Source organism: Ceratotherium simum, chromosome 24 (assembly GCF_057802395.1).
Source record: "Ceratotherium simum simum isolate JZ-2026a chromosome 24, ASM5780239v1, whole genome shotgun sequence".
NCBI classification, from domain to species: Eukaryota; Metazoa; Chordata; class Mammalia; order Perissodactyla; family Rhinocerotidae; genus Ceratotherium; species Ceratotherium simum.
Genome location: NC_141923.1, coordinates 38790447 through 38808037, shown reverse-complemented (window position 1 = coordinate 38808037; position 17591 = coordinate 38790447). Strand labels below are relative to the sequence as shown.

Here is a 17591-nt window from a genome sequence, read left to right as displayed (position 1 = left end):
AAAAGAATAAAGCAGGGCCGCCCCGTGGCTTAGCGGTTAAGTGCGCGCGCTCCGCTGCTGGTGGCCCGGGTTCTGATCCCGGGTGCGCACCAATGCACCGCTTCTCCGGCCATGCTGAGGCCGCGTCCCACACACAGCAACTAGAAGGATGTGCAGCTATGACATACAACTATCTACTGGGGCTTTGGGGGGAAAATAAATAAATAAAATTATTAAAAAAAAAAAGAATAAAGCAGGACAAATTAGGAAATACCAGCTAGTTGAGGCTAAAAAGTTAGAGTTTATTTCTATAAATTTTTTTTTTTAGAAAAATGTTTTTTATTTTTCTTTGAATTTTCCCTCCTGTGTGTCTCACAAGGAAGGAATGCTTTGTTTATAAAGATTTGTAGTGGTTTACTGGGCTTAAAAATGAAGTTTTCTAAAATGTCTTTTACAATTAGCATGTTAAAACTTATTTTTATTGTGCTATTTATAGCTTATATAACCATAATTAAAATTCAAGTTTACAAGTTTTTTCTTTTTAACTTACGTATACTGCAGAAGGAACTGGAAGATGACCAAAATTCGACAAAATATCCAGCATATCCACTATGTTCAATTACTCTTTCTCAAACTATTGCCTCTTCTCGTTCTCAAAAAATCTCCCTAGCAAACAACAAAAACTCCCTTCAGAAAAACTAATTCAACTATAAATTTGAATTTTAAGAACTGGTCCTTACTGATGTCCAGATTAAACAGTTTACCTACAATATTATTAGCCACAGATTTTACTGAAACATGTTTTATGCATAAGTTTTTAAAATATATATTATGAACTTTTCACTAAAAGTACAATGTCAGAATAATCATAAATGGAGCCCAAAGTCAGTATGAACCTTAAAGAATTTCTTCATTGTCCTCTATTACTGAAAACAGTACTGATTTTGAATAAAATGCTTCAGAGGAAAACTGCTAGAATGAAAATCCTAGATATATTGTATAAATCTCTACCAGATAATACAGACAAATGCATAGAAAGCAAACAAAACAAGACACCCTTCAATCTTGAATTTGGCTTTTATTTTAAAATACATTTAGCATGGAACTATCATAGGACAGAAAATAATAAAACACAAAGAAACGGAATATTTTCAAATACCTTTTAAGCTAGATATAAAAATTAATAAGATAGCATAGACCCAAATTATGGGAAATAGTCTCTAAAATTCGCTTCATTAAACACATTTTGAAAGAAAAGTTCTTTGCACATTTTCCAACGTACCGATATGTTCCTAAGTGCCTCGGTTTCCTTTTAACTAATAGGTAAAGGTCCTAAATTTAGTTGCTTTACTTAAAATTATCAGATTCAGTATTGGTAAAAATTACCATGTCCCTAAATTCTAAATCAGAATTATAAAAATATGAGTTCAAATAGTTATGCTGCCCAAAATAGAAACATCTTAAGTGGTACTTCTGGATAATCAGACAGATATTGCACTAAAGTCAGTAATTCCACACCTGATGCTCATTTATATGGAAAGTTAATTCTCTTCTTTATGAAAAACTTACTACAAATAAACTTAATGTTAACCTAACTACAATTACACTTTAAAATATAAAGGCACTGACAGAATCAAGAATAGTTTTATACCCAAATTTTCCACCGTGAAAATAATAAAAGTTGAAAAAAATCTAAAATACCGATACTTTTAGATCTTATAATTTATCTTACGTAGCTAATAAATGGGTATTAAAAGGTAACACTGCTAAATCCAATCATTTCCAAATAATTTAGAAAAATGGTTTGTTTACATATGAAGCATGTGTATTGTCCCATCTACAAATTTCCATTACATTACCACTGACTGGAAATATCTACCTGCAGTGTAAACAATCAAGACAATGTACAAAAAATGTATCTTGTTCCTATAACTGACAATGCACAGAAAAATATCTACAAAAATGGAAATATTTATCCATTTAGCTTCCCAATAAATTAGTGAGAAAGTTTAGCCCATTCCACATTCTTTCTAGACAAAGGCTAAAGATTGAGGGTGGTTTACTTCTAGCCCTGTTAGTTTGGCATATATTTAAAAAATATTTGCCTGATTATGTGTAACTTAAAGTTAGCATCTTATTTTTATATCACAGTCAGTATACATGGCATTTCTTAATTCAGCAACAGAAAGGCACAATTAGCAAGCAATGAAATTCAGTACCTGAATTATTAAACTGATGTACATAACAATTGCAAATGAAGTACATTCAACACAGTGTATAGAACTGGGAAAAAAAAAAAGGACTCCAAAAACTAACTTTTCTGAAAATTTGGTCCATCAAAAATACCTCCCATGGTCAACATCATGGGTAACAAGAAAGGTGATGGCAGTGTACAAAGAGGCAGTAAATCAATATGTGGTAGCATATGAATTCTGGTCTAGCAATTACGCAATTCAATTAGGAAATGGCTCCCATAGTAAATAAATGTTAAATATATCTGTTAATAACAACATACCTGTATTAACTTCAAATACACAGGTACAACTGTTTGCATATTATATTTGTTTTTATAATACACCCCCACAGTTTAAAAAACTTAGGTACATTATTTTATATATAACATATATTAGATACATAATTGCATATTGTGTACCTTAATATATATTATATATAACTTGAATCCACAACAGCATAAAACTCTCCAAATATTATGTGAACATTCTAAATGGATACTTACCATTTTCTCAGTGTTGAAACAGCTCAGCTCACCTAAAACAATATCTGGATGTGCAATGATAAAATGCACTGACTCTTATGAATTTACTTAAATAATTATTTAAGTTAAATTCCTGCAAAAGCCTAACTCTGATTTGGCTTTTAATTAGAACACATTTTTAGATATCAGTAACTGATACCCTCCTTTCTTATCATAAACAATATTTCTCCATCAAGAGATACCAATAAAGAAAAATATGTAAGGAACCAAAAATGTGATAGAGAAACCAACCATTCCATAGGTAATATACCGATAAGGAAGTTCAACTTCCATGTGCTGTCTTGCTTTTCGAACATCATCGCAGGGTATATTGAAGATTTTACAGGCTAAAGGAATGGTGATCCTTTTCATTATATCTCTGACTATTAGTACAAATACCATCCCTATGAGGATCCGCAATATGGCTTTTCCAAACAGAGTCACGGTAATAGGAGGCCTAGCTAAAGGTAATATATCCAGAGAAGGATCTAATATTAGACCCACGTTATAGGTAACATGAGATCCACATGCAATTCCAGCACCACTTCCTAGAATCTCAGCTGTGTCTCCTCGGGATGTACTCCAGGTGTCAAGAGTGAAAGAAAAGATCCCCAAAGCTAAATGAAGCCCGATGATGATTAATGGAGCATATTTGTGAGTTTGGTTGAAGTTGTCAATCAGGTCCACAAATGGATAGAAGATAATTAAGATTAAAATGGTATATAGGAATCCAGCAATAATATCCTGAGAAAAGAGAAAAGTAGAGTTGTTTAGTATGATACTATCTTTGCCATTAAAAAAAAAATACATATATGTATTTCACATTTCAAATGTTAATACATATAAATTGTTTAAATATGTCACAATCTCCCAGTAAACTTTACTAACTGACCACATAATAGGTACTAAAAACTGTTTTAATGATAATAAAAGGATTTATTGATAATAATAAAAGAATTGTGGTTTCACAGTTCTACCCTTCTATAAATTAACTGCGTATATACCATACACAAATTTATATTCAAATCCTGAATAAACTATGCTTAAATTATGTAGTTTTGATTTCTGGAAAAAAGAATATACTTATTTTTCAAAGAAACCATCTTCATTTTCGTTCATTTAAATATGTATTTCCATGATAAAAGAAGATACAAAGCCTAGGTAGTTTCTTTTTCCCATTCATTCATTCATTCATTCACTGAACAAATACTTATTAAGTATGTGCCTGGCACTATTTTAGGGGCTGAAGATATACTGCTTAAAAAATGACAAGATTCCTGCTGTGACAGAGCTTATATTTTAGTGGGGATGACTGACAATAACCATGTAAGTAAAAAAGTAGATAAATATTACAATGTCAGATAGTTATAAGTGTTATGAAGAAACTAAAACAGGACAATGGGATAGTATGATGAAAGACCTTATTAGAGTGATCAGGGAAACCTGTTTGAGGAGGTGACACTTGAGCAGAGACCTGATTCCAAAAAGGAGTCAGCCCTATCTTTAGATCTAAGGAAAAGTGTTCCAGGTGGATGGAATATCAAGTGCCAAGGCCTTGAGGCAGAAAAGAAGCTAGTGAGTTCGGGAAACAGAGAGAAATCCAGTATGCCTCAAATAGTGAGCAAAGGAAAGAGGGATGGGATATGAGGTCAAAGAGAGAGGCAGAGGCCAAATCATGTAGGGCCGTTGTAGGCTAGGTAAGGAGTTAAGATTTTATTTCAAAAGTGATAGGGAGCCACTGAAAGATTCCAAAGTAGGAATGTAACAATCTGATATTTGTAAGGGAACACTCCATCTGCTGTGTAGAGAATGGATTATAGGGGGAAAGTATGGAAGACAGGAAACCACTGGAAACACTAATGGGAGGCTACTGCAGTGGTTCACTCTAGACATGGTCCATATCCACATGAAGAGAAGTAACATGGATGGATTTAGTAAAATATTTTATTTTTTTTAAAGATTTTATTTATTTATTTTTTCCCTCCAAAGCCCCAGTAGATAGTTGTATGTCATAGCTGCACATCCTTCTAGTTGCTGTATGTGGGATGCGGCCTCAGCATGGCCGGAGAAGCGGTGCGTCGGTGCGCGCCCAGGAACCGAACCCGGGCCGCCAGCAGCGGAGCGCACGCACTTAACCGCTAAGCCACAGGGCCAGCCCAGTAAAATATTTTAAAATTAGAGTTGACAACTTCAACTTGGTGATGGATTGAATGTGGAACAGAAGCAAAAGAGAAAGGGATCAAAGATGACTCCTAGTTTTCGGCACGAACAGTTGGGTAGATGATAGAAGATGGTTTACTGGAGGAAATAAAGCTATTATTAAAAGAACTTTCCTTTCCAAATCATTCCTGACATGAACAAAAATGTTCCAGAATTTCCACCTTAAAACAAACAAAACAAAACCCTGGGATCTGCTCTCTATCACTAAAAAATTTGTCAAAAGAGTTGCTCATATTCACTGCCTCCATTGCCTCATTTCCACTATCATTAAGCTTCAATGCCGGATTCCATAATGAATTTGTAGACTCTATTTTCTCTTATCTTGGAATTACCTTTCCCACGTACATTTTAGGCAAACTATTACATACACTTTGAGATTCTGCTTGGGCATCTATTTCCTCCATAAACTTTCTGCTACTCCACAATAAGAACTTCCTCCTTTTTGCTTCCATAGCATCTTCTACATACCTGCTACAATTACCACATTGTTTTCCATTTCTTTGCTTGTCTATTTCTCCCAGAAAACCAAAGTTACAACTCTTGTTGCCATTAAAATCACCTAGGGAACTTTACAAAAATACTGATGCCTGGGCCAATCCTCAGACATTCTGATTTAACTGAATTAAAGTGGGAGTGGGAGTATTTTTTTTTTTTAAAGCCCCCCAGTGATTCTATTGTTCAGCACTGGTTGAAAATTACTGCACTACATATTTATATTACATATTTAGACCGTGATTTCTCAAAGGCAGAGACTTTATCTTATTTATACACATATACCCAGTGTCTGGCACACAGTAAGCAGGCAATAAATATTTAGTTAGTTAAATTAAGACAGTTAATTCCTTTTTTTTTTTTTTTTTTTCCTAAGGAAGATTCATGCTGAGCTAACATCTGTTGCCAATCTTCTCCTTTTTGTATGTGAGCCACCACCACAGCATGGCCACTGGACAGACGAGTGGTGCAGGTCCACGCCTAGGAACCAAACCCGGGCCGCTGAAGCGGTGCTCGCTGAACTTAACCACTAGGCCACTAGGCCACCAGGGCTGGCTTAAAGTAATTCTTTAGATTCATCACATTGACTATATAATCTTGTCTCACAAGAACTCCGTAAGAGAAATATATGAAACATAATTTCTTGAACTTAGGCTAAAGACACCTTCAGGGAATAATAATATTTTCTGTACTAAAAACACTGTTCTTGGGCCGGCCCCATGGCTTAGTGGTTAAGTGAGCGCGCTCCACTGCTGGCGACCTGGGTTCGGATCCCGGGCGCGCACCGACGCGCTGCTTCTCGGGCCATGCTGAGGCCACGTCCCACATACAGCAACTAGAAGGATGTGCAGCTATGACACACAGCTATCTACTGGGGCTTTGGGGGGAAAAATAAATAAATAAAATCTAAAAAAAAAAAAAACAAAAAAAAACACTGTTCTAATAACTTTACGTTTAATCCACACAACTACCCTGATATGGCTTGCTTGGGACAATCTCATTTTGCTCTTTTGTCCCCAGGATAAACATTAAAAGTTCCTTTTTTCTCTTTCAAAAGTGTCCACATTTGATGAAAGTTTATGGATACTTCAATTACCCAGTTTTTAAATAAAGAAAGCTGGACTAAGATCATATAGCTAGACATTTAATCTCATAGATTGAAGGTGCTCAATACATCTGTTGAAAAAAATGAATACTCTCAGCATTCAGAATTAAATATTGGGAGTGAAGAGAAACTAAATTTTCAACATTTTTTTTTGAACATGAGGTCTTCCATGAAAACTCAATGATACATACTAAAGGTTACCTAAGAATCCTGGTTAATCGAATTTTACTGCAATCACTCAAAGATTCCACAAGCGATCCAACTCTGATCATACTTTTGGATATAGAGATCCTCAAATTATGTGACTCTCAAACCTCTATTCTCCATAGTTCAGAGGTTTATTGCCAAATAATTTCACTTTAGGAGATTATGTTCCCTTTGTTTGCTATGTTACCCTTTCTTCCCTACCTTGTAATTAAAGGCACAGGTTTCGGGGAATAACCATAGGATTTTGGCTACCAGGACAGAAGCTATTGCTTTATTTTTCATTTAAATTTCAAGACTGATTCAAAATTTTAAGTTATAAGTTATATGCTAAAGTAGAAATATTCTGAGCCTTGTAATTCTCACACGGAATGTGTACCAAGTTAGGTTTTAAATAAATGACAATTGATGAGGTATTTATATAAAACCATACATAATATATTTACTCTAAGGTTAAGTACAAAGTTAATAGCTCTGAAGTTAGCTATTTTTTTAAAAAACTTAAAAGTTCTTTCATATTATAGATATAAGTACATCTTCATTCCTGTAAAATGCTTTTTACAGTGCCTTAAGAATGAAAACATTAATCAATTAAATGACTTTTAGGACTTTTCTATGTTTAATCACTTTAACATTAAGAATTCTTTAAGGGCCGGCCCAGTGGCTTAGTGGTTAAGTGCGTGCGCTCCGCTGCTGGTGGTCCGGGTTCGGATCCCGGGCGCGTACCGCTTCTCCGGCCATGGTGAGGCCACGTCCCACATACAGCAACTGGAAGGATGTGCAACTACGACATACAACTATCTACTGGGGCTTGGGGGAAAAAATAAATAAATAAATAAAATTATTAAAAAAAAAAAGAATTCTTTAAAATGACAACTCATATCAATCATACTTTTGGAAGTATATTTTGGTATTACATAAAACATCCAATATTTGTTGCCCTCTATCTTTTATGTATAGCTCCATGAACATTACACTTAGATTGCTACAAGACTCTATACAAATCTGCCTCCTTTTCTGACTAAGTTATTAGTTATGTATGATATCACCCTGGATGTTAAGGGCGTATTTAACTTCCATGCAACAGAACCAGCAGGAAGGAACGATGGAATTCAGAACATAAACACAGTGGCTATTGTGATATAAATTTAATGTAAAACATTAAAATGTATAACTAAATGGTTTTAAGCATTACAGCACAAAGTATGCAATAAAGAAAAATTAATGTTAAAGGTAACACCAAGAACTCAAAGTAGCAAATTTTCCAAAAAGAAACCTAGCAAATTATTTTAGATATTTATTAATTATATGCCCTAAAGTTAATAGATAATTACATACTTGAATGCTATATTCAGGGTTATCATCAAATTTACGGTAGAAGATATCAAATACCATAAATTCAATACATATTTATTATGTATTAAATCTGGAATTTTCTCCTTTTCATTCTCCTGATGAAGAAATACAACTCTCAGAGAGGCTAGTGATTTGCTGGGACTAGAATTCAGGACTCCTGTCATCTCCCACTGGGTTGTTGTTTTTTTTTAAATTATAACATATTTCAGGTGTCCTGCTTGTAATTTCAATATGCCAGTCATGCCAACAGGGTTTCCAACAAGAAAATGTATTGCTGGAATCCACTGTCTTTGATTATAAAGGCATTATTAAGGATGGATTTTGAAATTTTTGCCTTCTTTAATTAAAATTCAAATTTAATACATGCTCACTACAGAAAAACTAGAAAACACAGATGAACAATAACAAGTAGTTATTACCCAGGAAGAACCACTACTAAAACTCTTAGTGTTTACTGTTCTAGATCTTTCTCTATAATATGTTTTTGGGAGTTTTTTGTTTGTTTAGTTGGTTTGATTTTTATTTCTTGCTATAAAAATGAGTTTGAGAGGTACATACTACCTTATAATCTCCTAATACCTTACTTTTAAAAAGACTTTCCACATACAGACATATAAACTTTTAGTACAATTTTGGGTAAATATAATTACAACATATTCATAATTTTACTAATGTAGAAACAAAACAGTAACTTGACAAGTACTCAGCATAGTAACTTAAAAATGGGTTGTGTTTTAAGAAATTAAATTTGAGAGGTAGGTGTGATAATAAATTAAAAAATGATGGATATAGTATCTCTTCCCTACTTTTCTGGGAATTAAGAAAATCAATTCAGGAAAGTAGGTGGATGTTAAAAGTAAACTAAGCTGTTGCTCTCTGTGTTGTAACAATAACAACAAAGCATATGGCAAATACTGAATGAAGAGTTCATTATAAATTATTTAGAACACATTATTGGAACTCTCTTCTTATGTTAATGAAGCTATCAGCTTAAATAATATGGTATCCAAGTACCTATTAGCAACTTCTAGGGCACATTCTGCCTACAGTTCCACATCAATTTCACAATAAACAGGGAAGACACAAATTATGATTAAGAAACTAGTTCAAAATGCAAGTCATTACTGAAACGTTAAAATATAGGAAAAAGTGAAAACTATGGGACTATATTAGACCCATAATGTAGAAAAAATGGGTTCATTATGGGTATAATTTCATATGTCAATTATCAAATGATAAGACTATATTATTGAGTAGGAATAGTTGTGGTTATAACACAGAATCATAATTTACAACGCTTACAAGTTACCTGTGATTTTACTTTTAAAAGAAAAACAAAAACTTGTAATGCTACCCATAATAAAATTCAGTAGCTAGTCTGAATAAAACTGATAAAACATTTTATGGGACAAGATGGTTTTTGAATAGTTAAAGGACTAGGGTTATCAGACTCATGCCTTGAAAAATAATACATCAATATTGTTTTTACTTTAGCTGGTTCAAGAACAGACATTTTCCAGTATATAAAAAATGAACTGAACTCAGCTTAAATATTTGACCAATCCACTAAACATTTCTTTTTTTTTTTTTTTAAGAACAGCATCTTTGAGATTAAATATTCAATATAATCAGATTCTTATTCCTCCTTGATGATAATGAATCTAGGGATAATATTATTTAATATCTTTTCCTTTAAGAAACATCAGGATTCATTTTTTTATCACTCAATGATGCATAACCATCTGGTAATTTTTAGGAGCTAACTTCTGGGAGTAGAAAGGATTAACTCTAACAAGGCACAGAGATGGATAACATTTTCTTGTGACAAATATTAGATTTGACATAAATCTGTGATAGTCTCATTATAAAATTAGTAGAGATTAGTCAGAAAGATTTGTACGTAAATTCACAACTTATATTAATATAAATAATTATAAAAAGTCAAACAAATAATTTCCTTATTAAAATAGTATTTGAGACTTCTGGAAATTTACTAGTGAAGGGGTAGCTGCTGGAGGCCAACAATCTAAGCAAAAAATAGAAACCCAATATTTCTAGAGCTAAGACACAAGCTAATGAGATATTTTTATGAGTATGAAATTTTAAAAGTGAACGTTCTTGTTAAAGACAAGAAAAATTTGATAGAACCCATCAGAAATTCTGGATTCCATGAATTAGTTCATATTTCTCCACCGTTTTTCTGATCCTTTATCTACAAGATAATGCATAATACATTCATAGAGTGTCTTAAGAGACAGGACACTATATGCAACGGATAGAGAGAGAAAACATACACTTACTTTTCTCATGTTCCTTATTATCTAGTGGGAGTGATGATAAGGAAAAAAGGAATGGCAGTTTAGGATAAGTGCTATGCCAGAATCATGCTCCAGATGCTCTGGGAGAAGAGCTTGAGTAAGGAAAGATGGGGAATATAACAAGGCTTTTAGGAGATAAGAAAATTTTTGTGATTCTTGAAGAATGGATAGGATAGTTAGCTAGGCTAAGGAAGAGAAGGGCATTCCAAGAGGAGGTTACAGCATTCCTAGGGCACGGAGGTAAGTCATTCAGTATGGCATCATATTTGTGTTTTGGGAAGAATACTGTAACAGGAGACTGAACACTGCATGGAGTGGTGTCAAACTGGAAGTAGGGCTACTAATTAAGAAGCTGTTGAGCAATCTGCTTAAGAGATGAAGCAGGCCAGAACTAAGGGAATGTCAGTAGGGATGCAGCGGGAGGGAAGGCGGTAGACGTGGCTGAAAAGAGTGCAGGGTCCCTGTGCTGCTGCTTTTGAAACTGAATTGTGTCCTCGAAATAAAATATCTGATGTGAGCCCTAAAATACTACTTGGAAAGAGAAAAACTAGAGTTTAATATGTAAATATAAGTGGCAGCAGGACAGTTTTAATTCATTTAGTTTCAGGTCACTGGGTCTTCATTAATAAGTAGAGCTCTCCTTGGTTTCTGTATTCACATTGTTGGTTTTGACTCAGCACAGAAGAGAATGAGAAAGAAAATAAAACTGAGACCGGAAGGAGGGAGAAGTAGTATCCTGAGTATAATACTTGGTGATTGTGATTGCTAGGAACTGTTTCTATGAAAGACATGATTACAACATTAAAACTTCACAAAGCACCATGTTGATATTTTTGCAAAACACACAAGATTTACAATAACTATATTTTCTCATTTAGGTTTCATATAAGTTGGCAAATGGTTAAAAATTACAAAATTGCCTGTCAATTTTAGAAAAAAATAAAGCTCTATGAACACAACATTTTCCTTACCAGAATGGAGTGCATTCCCATGTAAATTCTACTTAGGCAAACTAGAGAACACCAGCAGGGAATAAGAATCAGTCCATATATAAGAGGATACTAAAAGGGGAAAAAAAAGTAAAATTAGTTAAATAAATTAGGATAAATATAAACAAGTAAAAAACAAATCACTATACTATAAAACTCCACAAACAAGAACTATGTGTTTTTACTCCCCATTTTATTCCCAGCACCTAACCCTAAGCATGGCAAAGAGCAGACATTCAAGAAATACTTTTGCATAGATGAACAAATGAATAAAATCTGATGTTTCTACGCTCTTCATTGTGGGAACTGGCTCATCTTTGCTTCTACAGTAAAGCTTCAATCACTGGCATGCTATAGAAGAAGAAAACAGGTAGGAGTCATACTTTTAATATGGCTCCAAAATGAAAGCACTTCTGGAACAGTGCCTGAATCTGGTCCATGTAAGGGTCTTCACATCCCTGGGGAGAAGGACTGGGTATTCTCTCTCTCTCACTTCCAGTGACTGCTATCTGCAATTTCCATTGGCATTTCCCCATCTTGTATTCAATATTCAACACCTTGTAATTTGTTTTCCACTTCTGCCCCTCCACTAAAATTTCAAATGGTAACTTTACTGAGAAAAATTTTGGTGGGACACTGGGAGCAGAAAGCCATAAAAAGGAAAAAAACCAAAAGGTAGACAACTCTTGGTATCAGTGGCACTAGTTTAAGAGTTAGCTTTGAATGTCCTGAGATTAGAGGGAAGGAGGAAAGGATGGATGGGCATGGTGGTAAGTTTGTAAAGGAAGGGGAGGGGCACATTTGAGGCATTTTCTGCGTGATGACTTCAAATTTCTGAAGAAATTGAAGCCAAGGTGGTTCAAATCAGTAAGAATTCAAGGCAATTCAATCAGAATGGGGATTGAAAGAAGGGAATTAAATAGGGTTTTAAGAAGGGTAAAGATTTAGTACACAGTTGTTTTGATTCGATTTCTCTATTGCATTTAACATGGCCCATCACTTTCTTCTTGAAACTCCAAATACCTCTGATTTCTAGAGCATCACATTCTCCTGGTTCCCCTTTTACCATCTATTTTTTGTATGTGTGTTTCCCACACAAGAGCATATCTTCCTCTTCTTGTTCCTTAGACAGTGGTATAAATAAGGATTCTGCCCTTAGTAGTTATTGGCAGTCTCACCTTTTCTTATTTTGTAACCTCTTATTTGTAGCATGCTGAAGACCTATCTATTTCCCTGAGTTTGAGAACCATACAGCCAACTCCTACACATATCTCCACATTGAAGTCTCTATGGAGTTAAATCCACTGTACCTCAAACCAAACTCATCATCCTCCTATCCAAACTTGTGGCTCCACTAATATTTCCTTTTTCATATGGAAACATCATAATACACATAATTATCTAAAGGAGAAACATGAATTATCCTTTATTCTTTCTATATCCTTCATATTCAACCAATAACCAAGTCTTGCTGATTTTACCTTGTAAATGTTTCTTGATTCTGTCATCTCTTTTCCACCCTACTTACACTGCCCTTGTTCAGAACCTCATGGTTTCTTTTCTAAGCTCTGCCTATATCTCCAGCCATTCTTCCATATGCATGAGGAACCTGGTTAATGGGGCAGACAGACATGTAACCATATAATGAGGTAAATGCTATGATAAGAGTACACTAAAAGTTCAGAGGGAGTCTAAGGAACAGGCGTTTAACTTAGTTTAAGGATATTAACAAAGTCTCCCAGATTAAGTAAGATTCAAATTGTCCTTAAAGATAAGTAGGATTTAGTCTTTAGAGAAAAGGAGTGAGTAGAGGGCAAAAAAGATGCTTCTACAAACAGCAGAAACATCATGAGCAAAGGCTTGTGTGCAAGAAATTGTAAGTAGTGTGGTTTTCTACGATAATAAGCTCACATTCTTGCTGGGGGGAGGTACTAAATAGTAAGCATAAAAATATGTGAATTATATGATATGTAAATATACATAAATTATATAATAAAATGTGATAAGTACTACGGAGAAATAAAAAGAGACCAGGTGGTTGAAGAAACAGTAATGTCCATCAAATAGTCCTTGTGTTCCTCTACAATTTCAGGTTCACTTGCAGTGAGATTGAGACCATGTGATTAGTTTTGGCCAATGAGCTGGGAAAAAAGTGACATGCCACTTTGAATCACTCTATGAACTCTTTTCCCTACAGATGTGACACTGGAAGCCACATGTTGAGATGACAAGATGGGCAAACTTCCATCAGCCTGGGTTCCTGAGGTCCGAAGTGGAACAGAGCTGTTTGCTAACCCATAATGAATATGTAGCACAAATGAGAAATAAGCTCTTGTTGTTAAACTGAGATTTGGGAGTTAAGTCACTGCCACAGATAACCAAGCCTATCATAACTAAAATAGTAACAGAATTAGGATCAGGAGTTTGGGAGTGTAAGTGGGGAAGGTTAAAGTATTAAATAAAAGACAATCAGTGTAGGCATTAATGAGAAGCTGAGATTTGAGGCAAGACTGGATGGAGGTGAGAGAATTAGCCGAGCAGATATCTGAGGGAATAACACATACCAGGCAAGGGGATCAGGTAGAGAAAAGTCTCAATGAGGAAATGTGACTGGCAAGGAGGCTAGTGTGGCCAGAGCAGAGAGAGCAAGTAGGAGGAGAGGTGAGAGAGGTAATGGGGGCCAGAGCAAGCAGAGCCTGAGAGGCCACTGTACGAAATTTGACTTTTATTGTGAGTTAAATGAGGAGCCATTGCCAGTTTTGAGCAGAGCAGTGTCATGATCACCGCTATGTTGAGATTAACAATAAGGGCTCAAGGGTGGAAAGAGCAAGACTGTCAGGAGGCTGTTGGCATAATCTAGGTGAGAGATAACAGTGGCTTCTGTCTCTGCAGCAGGGAGGCCTTTTCAATTTTTCTATTAATTTTTTGAAGACTGTTAATAGCAAAAGAGAGTCAAATAGAAGTAAACATCAACAGCTGAGGAATTCTCCTATACTTCCCTCTTTCTTTTTTTTTTTCACTTAGACTCCATAAGGAAGGAAAAATATACAAAGTTATTGATGGGAATTCTTTGTACTTATATAACAGACTGAAGAAAAATTCACTTGTAGAGTCTCAAAAGCTAAGACTGCAGGTAGGGGAAAAGGAGAGTTTTTGAGTAGAGACAATGAAACTGAATTTAACTTAACTCAATCCACATTAATTCAGGTTTATTATGTTCAAGATGTTTAAATGAGAGAGAGTTAGGAATACAACCAAGCTAGATGCAGAGGCTAAGAAAGAAACTAGAAGCCCTTTTCTTTTCCTTTTCCCCTATAGCAGAGCACCTTTAGCCCCCGACTAGGGTAAGATGAATAGTTGGAAAAGAATAAGTCACTTTTATTTTTATTGTTTGGTTGATTTTTTTTTTTTTCAGCCATGAGTCTCCACCTTCAGAATATTTTCTCTAGATTTTTTTTCTGGAGGGAAATATTTTTGGGAACACCTGATCCAGTTCTGACTACATGACTTTCAAATTTACTCCCCATTGAATAATAGGATTCTGAATCACAAAGTATCAAAGCAAAGAAGTATTTCATTAGTTAACTTTAAGCAGATAAAAAATACCACAGATCTTAATGGCTAAAGGAAATAAACAATAAAATAAACAATAAAACAATCTAGACAGACTAGATAAAACTAATGTTTCTAAAGTGGGATCGTGTGGAGGGAGGAAGAATTATGCATAATAAGCAATTCACCTGGCCCATTTATTTTATACTTAAGAATATCTAGATTACATTTACTTTTAATTTTCTGTCAAACTGTCTCTAAAAACAGATTTAGGACCACTGTCCTCTTTTAGATGTGACTGGAAGGAAAACAGATTTATGCAAAATTATTCTTTCCCAAGAAATGATAGAATTTATTACAAACATATAAAATATAGAGAGACTACTCCCTTTCAGTCAGTTTTGTTAGTTCCCCTTTTCTTCACAACTCCTTAGTAAAGTGTGCTCCAGGGTTTAGTTCTAAGGGCACTTAGAATTTCCCAATCTATACTCACTTCCTTAATGATCTCATCCAGTCTCAGGGATTTATATATAATCCATATGTTCATGACTCAAATTTCTGTTTCTAGCTGGGACCTCACTCCTGCATCCCAGACTTGTATATCTAACTGCCTGCTTGATATTTCCACTTCAATGTCTAATGTAACATGACCAGATCTAAACTCCCGATTTCTCTTCCATCCCTCTATCTGACCAGCTATTCCTGTAGCTATCTCCTTCCTAGAAAACGACTTCTCCATTGCTCCATTCCTCAGGCCAAACAACTTCTTGTTATCCTTGACTTCCTCATTCATATCGTCCAATCCATTAACAGTATCAGTTATACTTTCAAAATATATCTAGTTGTTAACTGTAATCCCTACATAATCACAAAGAAAGTATCTAAAAAATATGCACAAAAGGAAATGAGAAGGGAATCAAAATGGTATACTACAAAAAATCAATTAAACACAAAAGAAAGTAGTAATGTAAGACATGAGAAACAAGGTATAAAACATACAGAAAACAAATAGCAAAATGGCAGAAGTAAGTAATTTCTTCTTAGCAGTTACTTTAAATGGAAATGGTTTAAATTCCCCAATCAAAAGGCAGAGATTTGCAGAATGGATAAGAATACATGACTCAACTATATGCTGCCTAAAGAGACTCACTTTAGATCCACAGACACAAATAGGTTGAAAGCGAACAAATGAGAAAACATATTCCATGCAAATAGTAACCAAAAGAGAGCTAGGTGGCTATACAAATATCAGACAGAATAGACTTTAAGCTGAAAACTGTTACAAAAGACAAAGAAGGACAGTATACATTGATAAAAGGGTCAATTCATTAGGAAGATATAACAATTAAAAACATACATGCACCAAACAATAAAGCCTCAAAACAAAGGAAGCAAACATTGACAGAATTGAAGAGAGAAACAGTTCCACACGCCAGTCTCATCAGCATTGAAAACCTGCTCTTCCAAATAGCCCTTTTCCTATGTAACACTCAGCAGACATTTAAAAAATTCTCTTGCAGCTTCTTGATTGTGCCTCAAGTTTTTTCCAAGTTTAACATTTTTCATGCTGTATTGCCTTTTGAAAAGTACCAACCAGCCAGCACTCCCCAAGACGAATTGAACATTTTCCTTACTCTGGGGAACATGACTTTAAATTTCCTTGGCTTTCAGCCTCACAACAATGCTGTCCACTCTGCTTTCTTTTTTTTTAATTGCTTGTTCTCTCATGAATCCAAATTTAGCCACTTTCCCATAGCTTCGTCATACACTGCAGATGCTACTTCAGCACTTTCTAGAGCGGCCTTACATACAAAGGGGTGAATTTCCTCTTCCTTTTTCTGGATGTACTGTTTTGTTGATTCATTAACATTGAACTCGTGGCCAAAAGAACTATAACTGATGCCTGAATGTATCTTATCTAACACATGTGTATCTTCTTTGTAAAGCATATCACAGTCTTCTTATGCTTAGGAACACCAGACATCACTGCAGCACTGTGCATGAGGACCATTTTAAACAGCAAAACCACCAACAGAAAGCACAAAAATGTGAAAAACACGGCACTAAACAGACTGTGAAAAAGACTCTTGTTTGCAGTAGAATAGCTGGAACAAGAAAGCAGAGCATCGTCTTGTTTAACCTTAGCTGGGAATATGTATGCCACCTGACTCAAATTTTTAGCCACTCTGCACATGTCTGTGAATGTAATGATTTTGGGGTTACAAATAAATTCTAGTGAGTAGTTAAATTTAAAAATATGACATCCATGAGTAATGAGGATCAACTGTATGTAGAAATTAAACTACTCTTTTTTTTTTAATAAATTATATTTTATTTAACACTGGAAGTAACTTTTTTTGTTGTTTGTTTAGGAAGATTTGCCCTGAGCTAACACCTGTGCCCATCTTCCTCTATTTTTTGTATGTAGGATGCCACCACAGCATGGCTTGATGAGCAGTGTGTAGGTCCACGCCTGGGATCTGAACCGGCAAACCCCAGGCTGCCAAAGCGGAGTGCGTGAACTTAACCACTATACCACTGGACCGGCCCTAAACTACTCTTAAATAACCATGGGCCAAAGAATAAATCATAAGGGAAATTATAAAATACTTAGAGACAAA

At 34.9% G+C, this 17591-nt stretch overlaps 1 protein-coding gene across 1 annotated transcript in view; it reads right to left on the bottom strand.

Moving 5' to 3' along the window:
* Positions 1–1037: 1037 nt before the first annotated feature.
* The window catches only part of SGPP1 (sphingosine-1-phosphate phosphatase 1), a 39746-nt gene continuing 23192 nt past the window's right edge, over positions 1038–17591 (bottom strand). Inside the window, exons 2-3 of the mRNA XM_004426230.2 lie at positions 11401–11490; positions 1038–3478 (exon numbers count right to left, since the gene is read on the bottom strand). Of these exons, the coding sequence (XP_004426287.2) occupies positions 2927–3478; positions 11401–11490 (642 nt within the window). The 3' untranslated portion in view covers positions 1038–2926. The remainder of the gene's footprint in view (positions 3479–11400; positions 11491–17591) is intronic.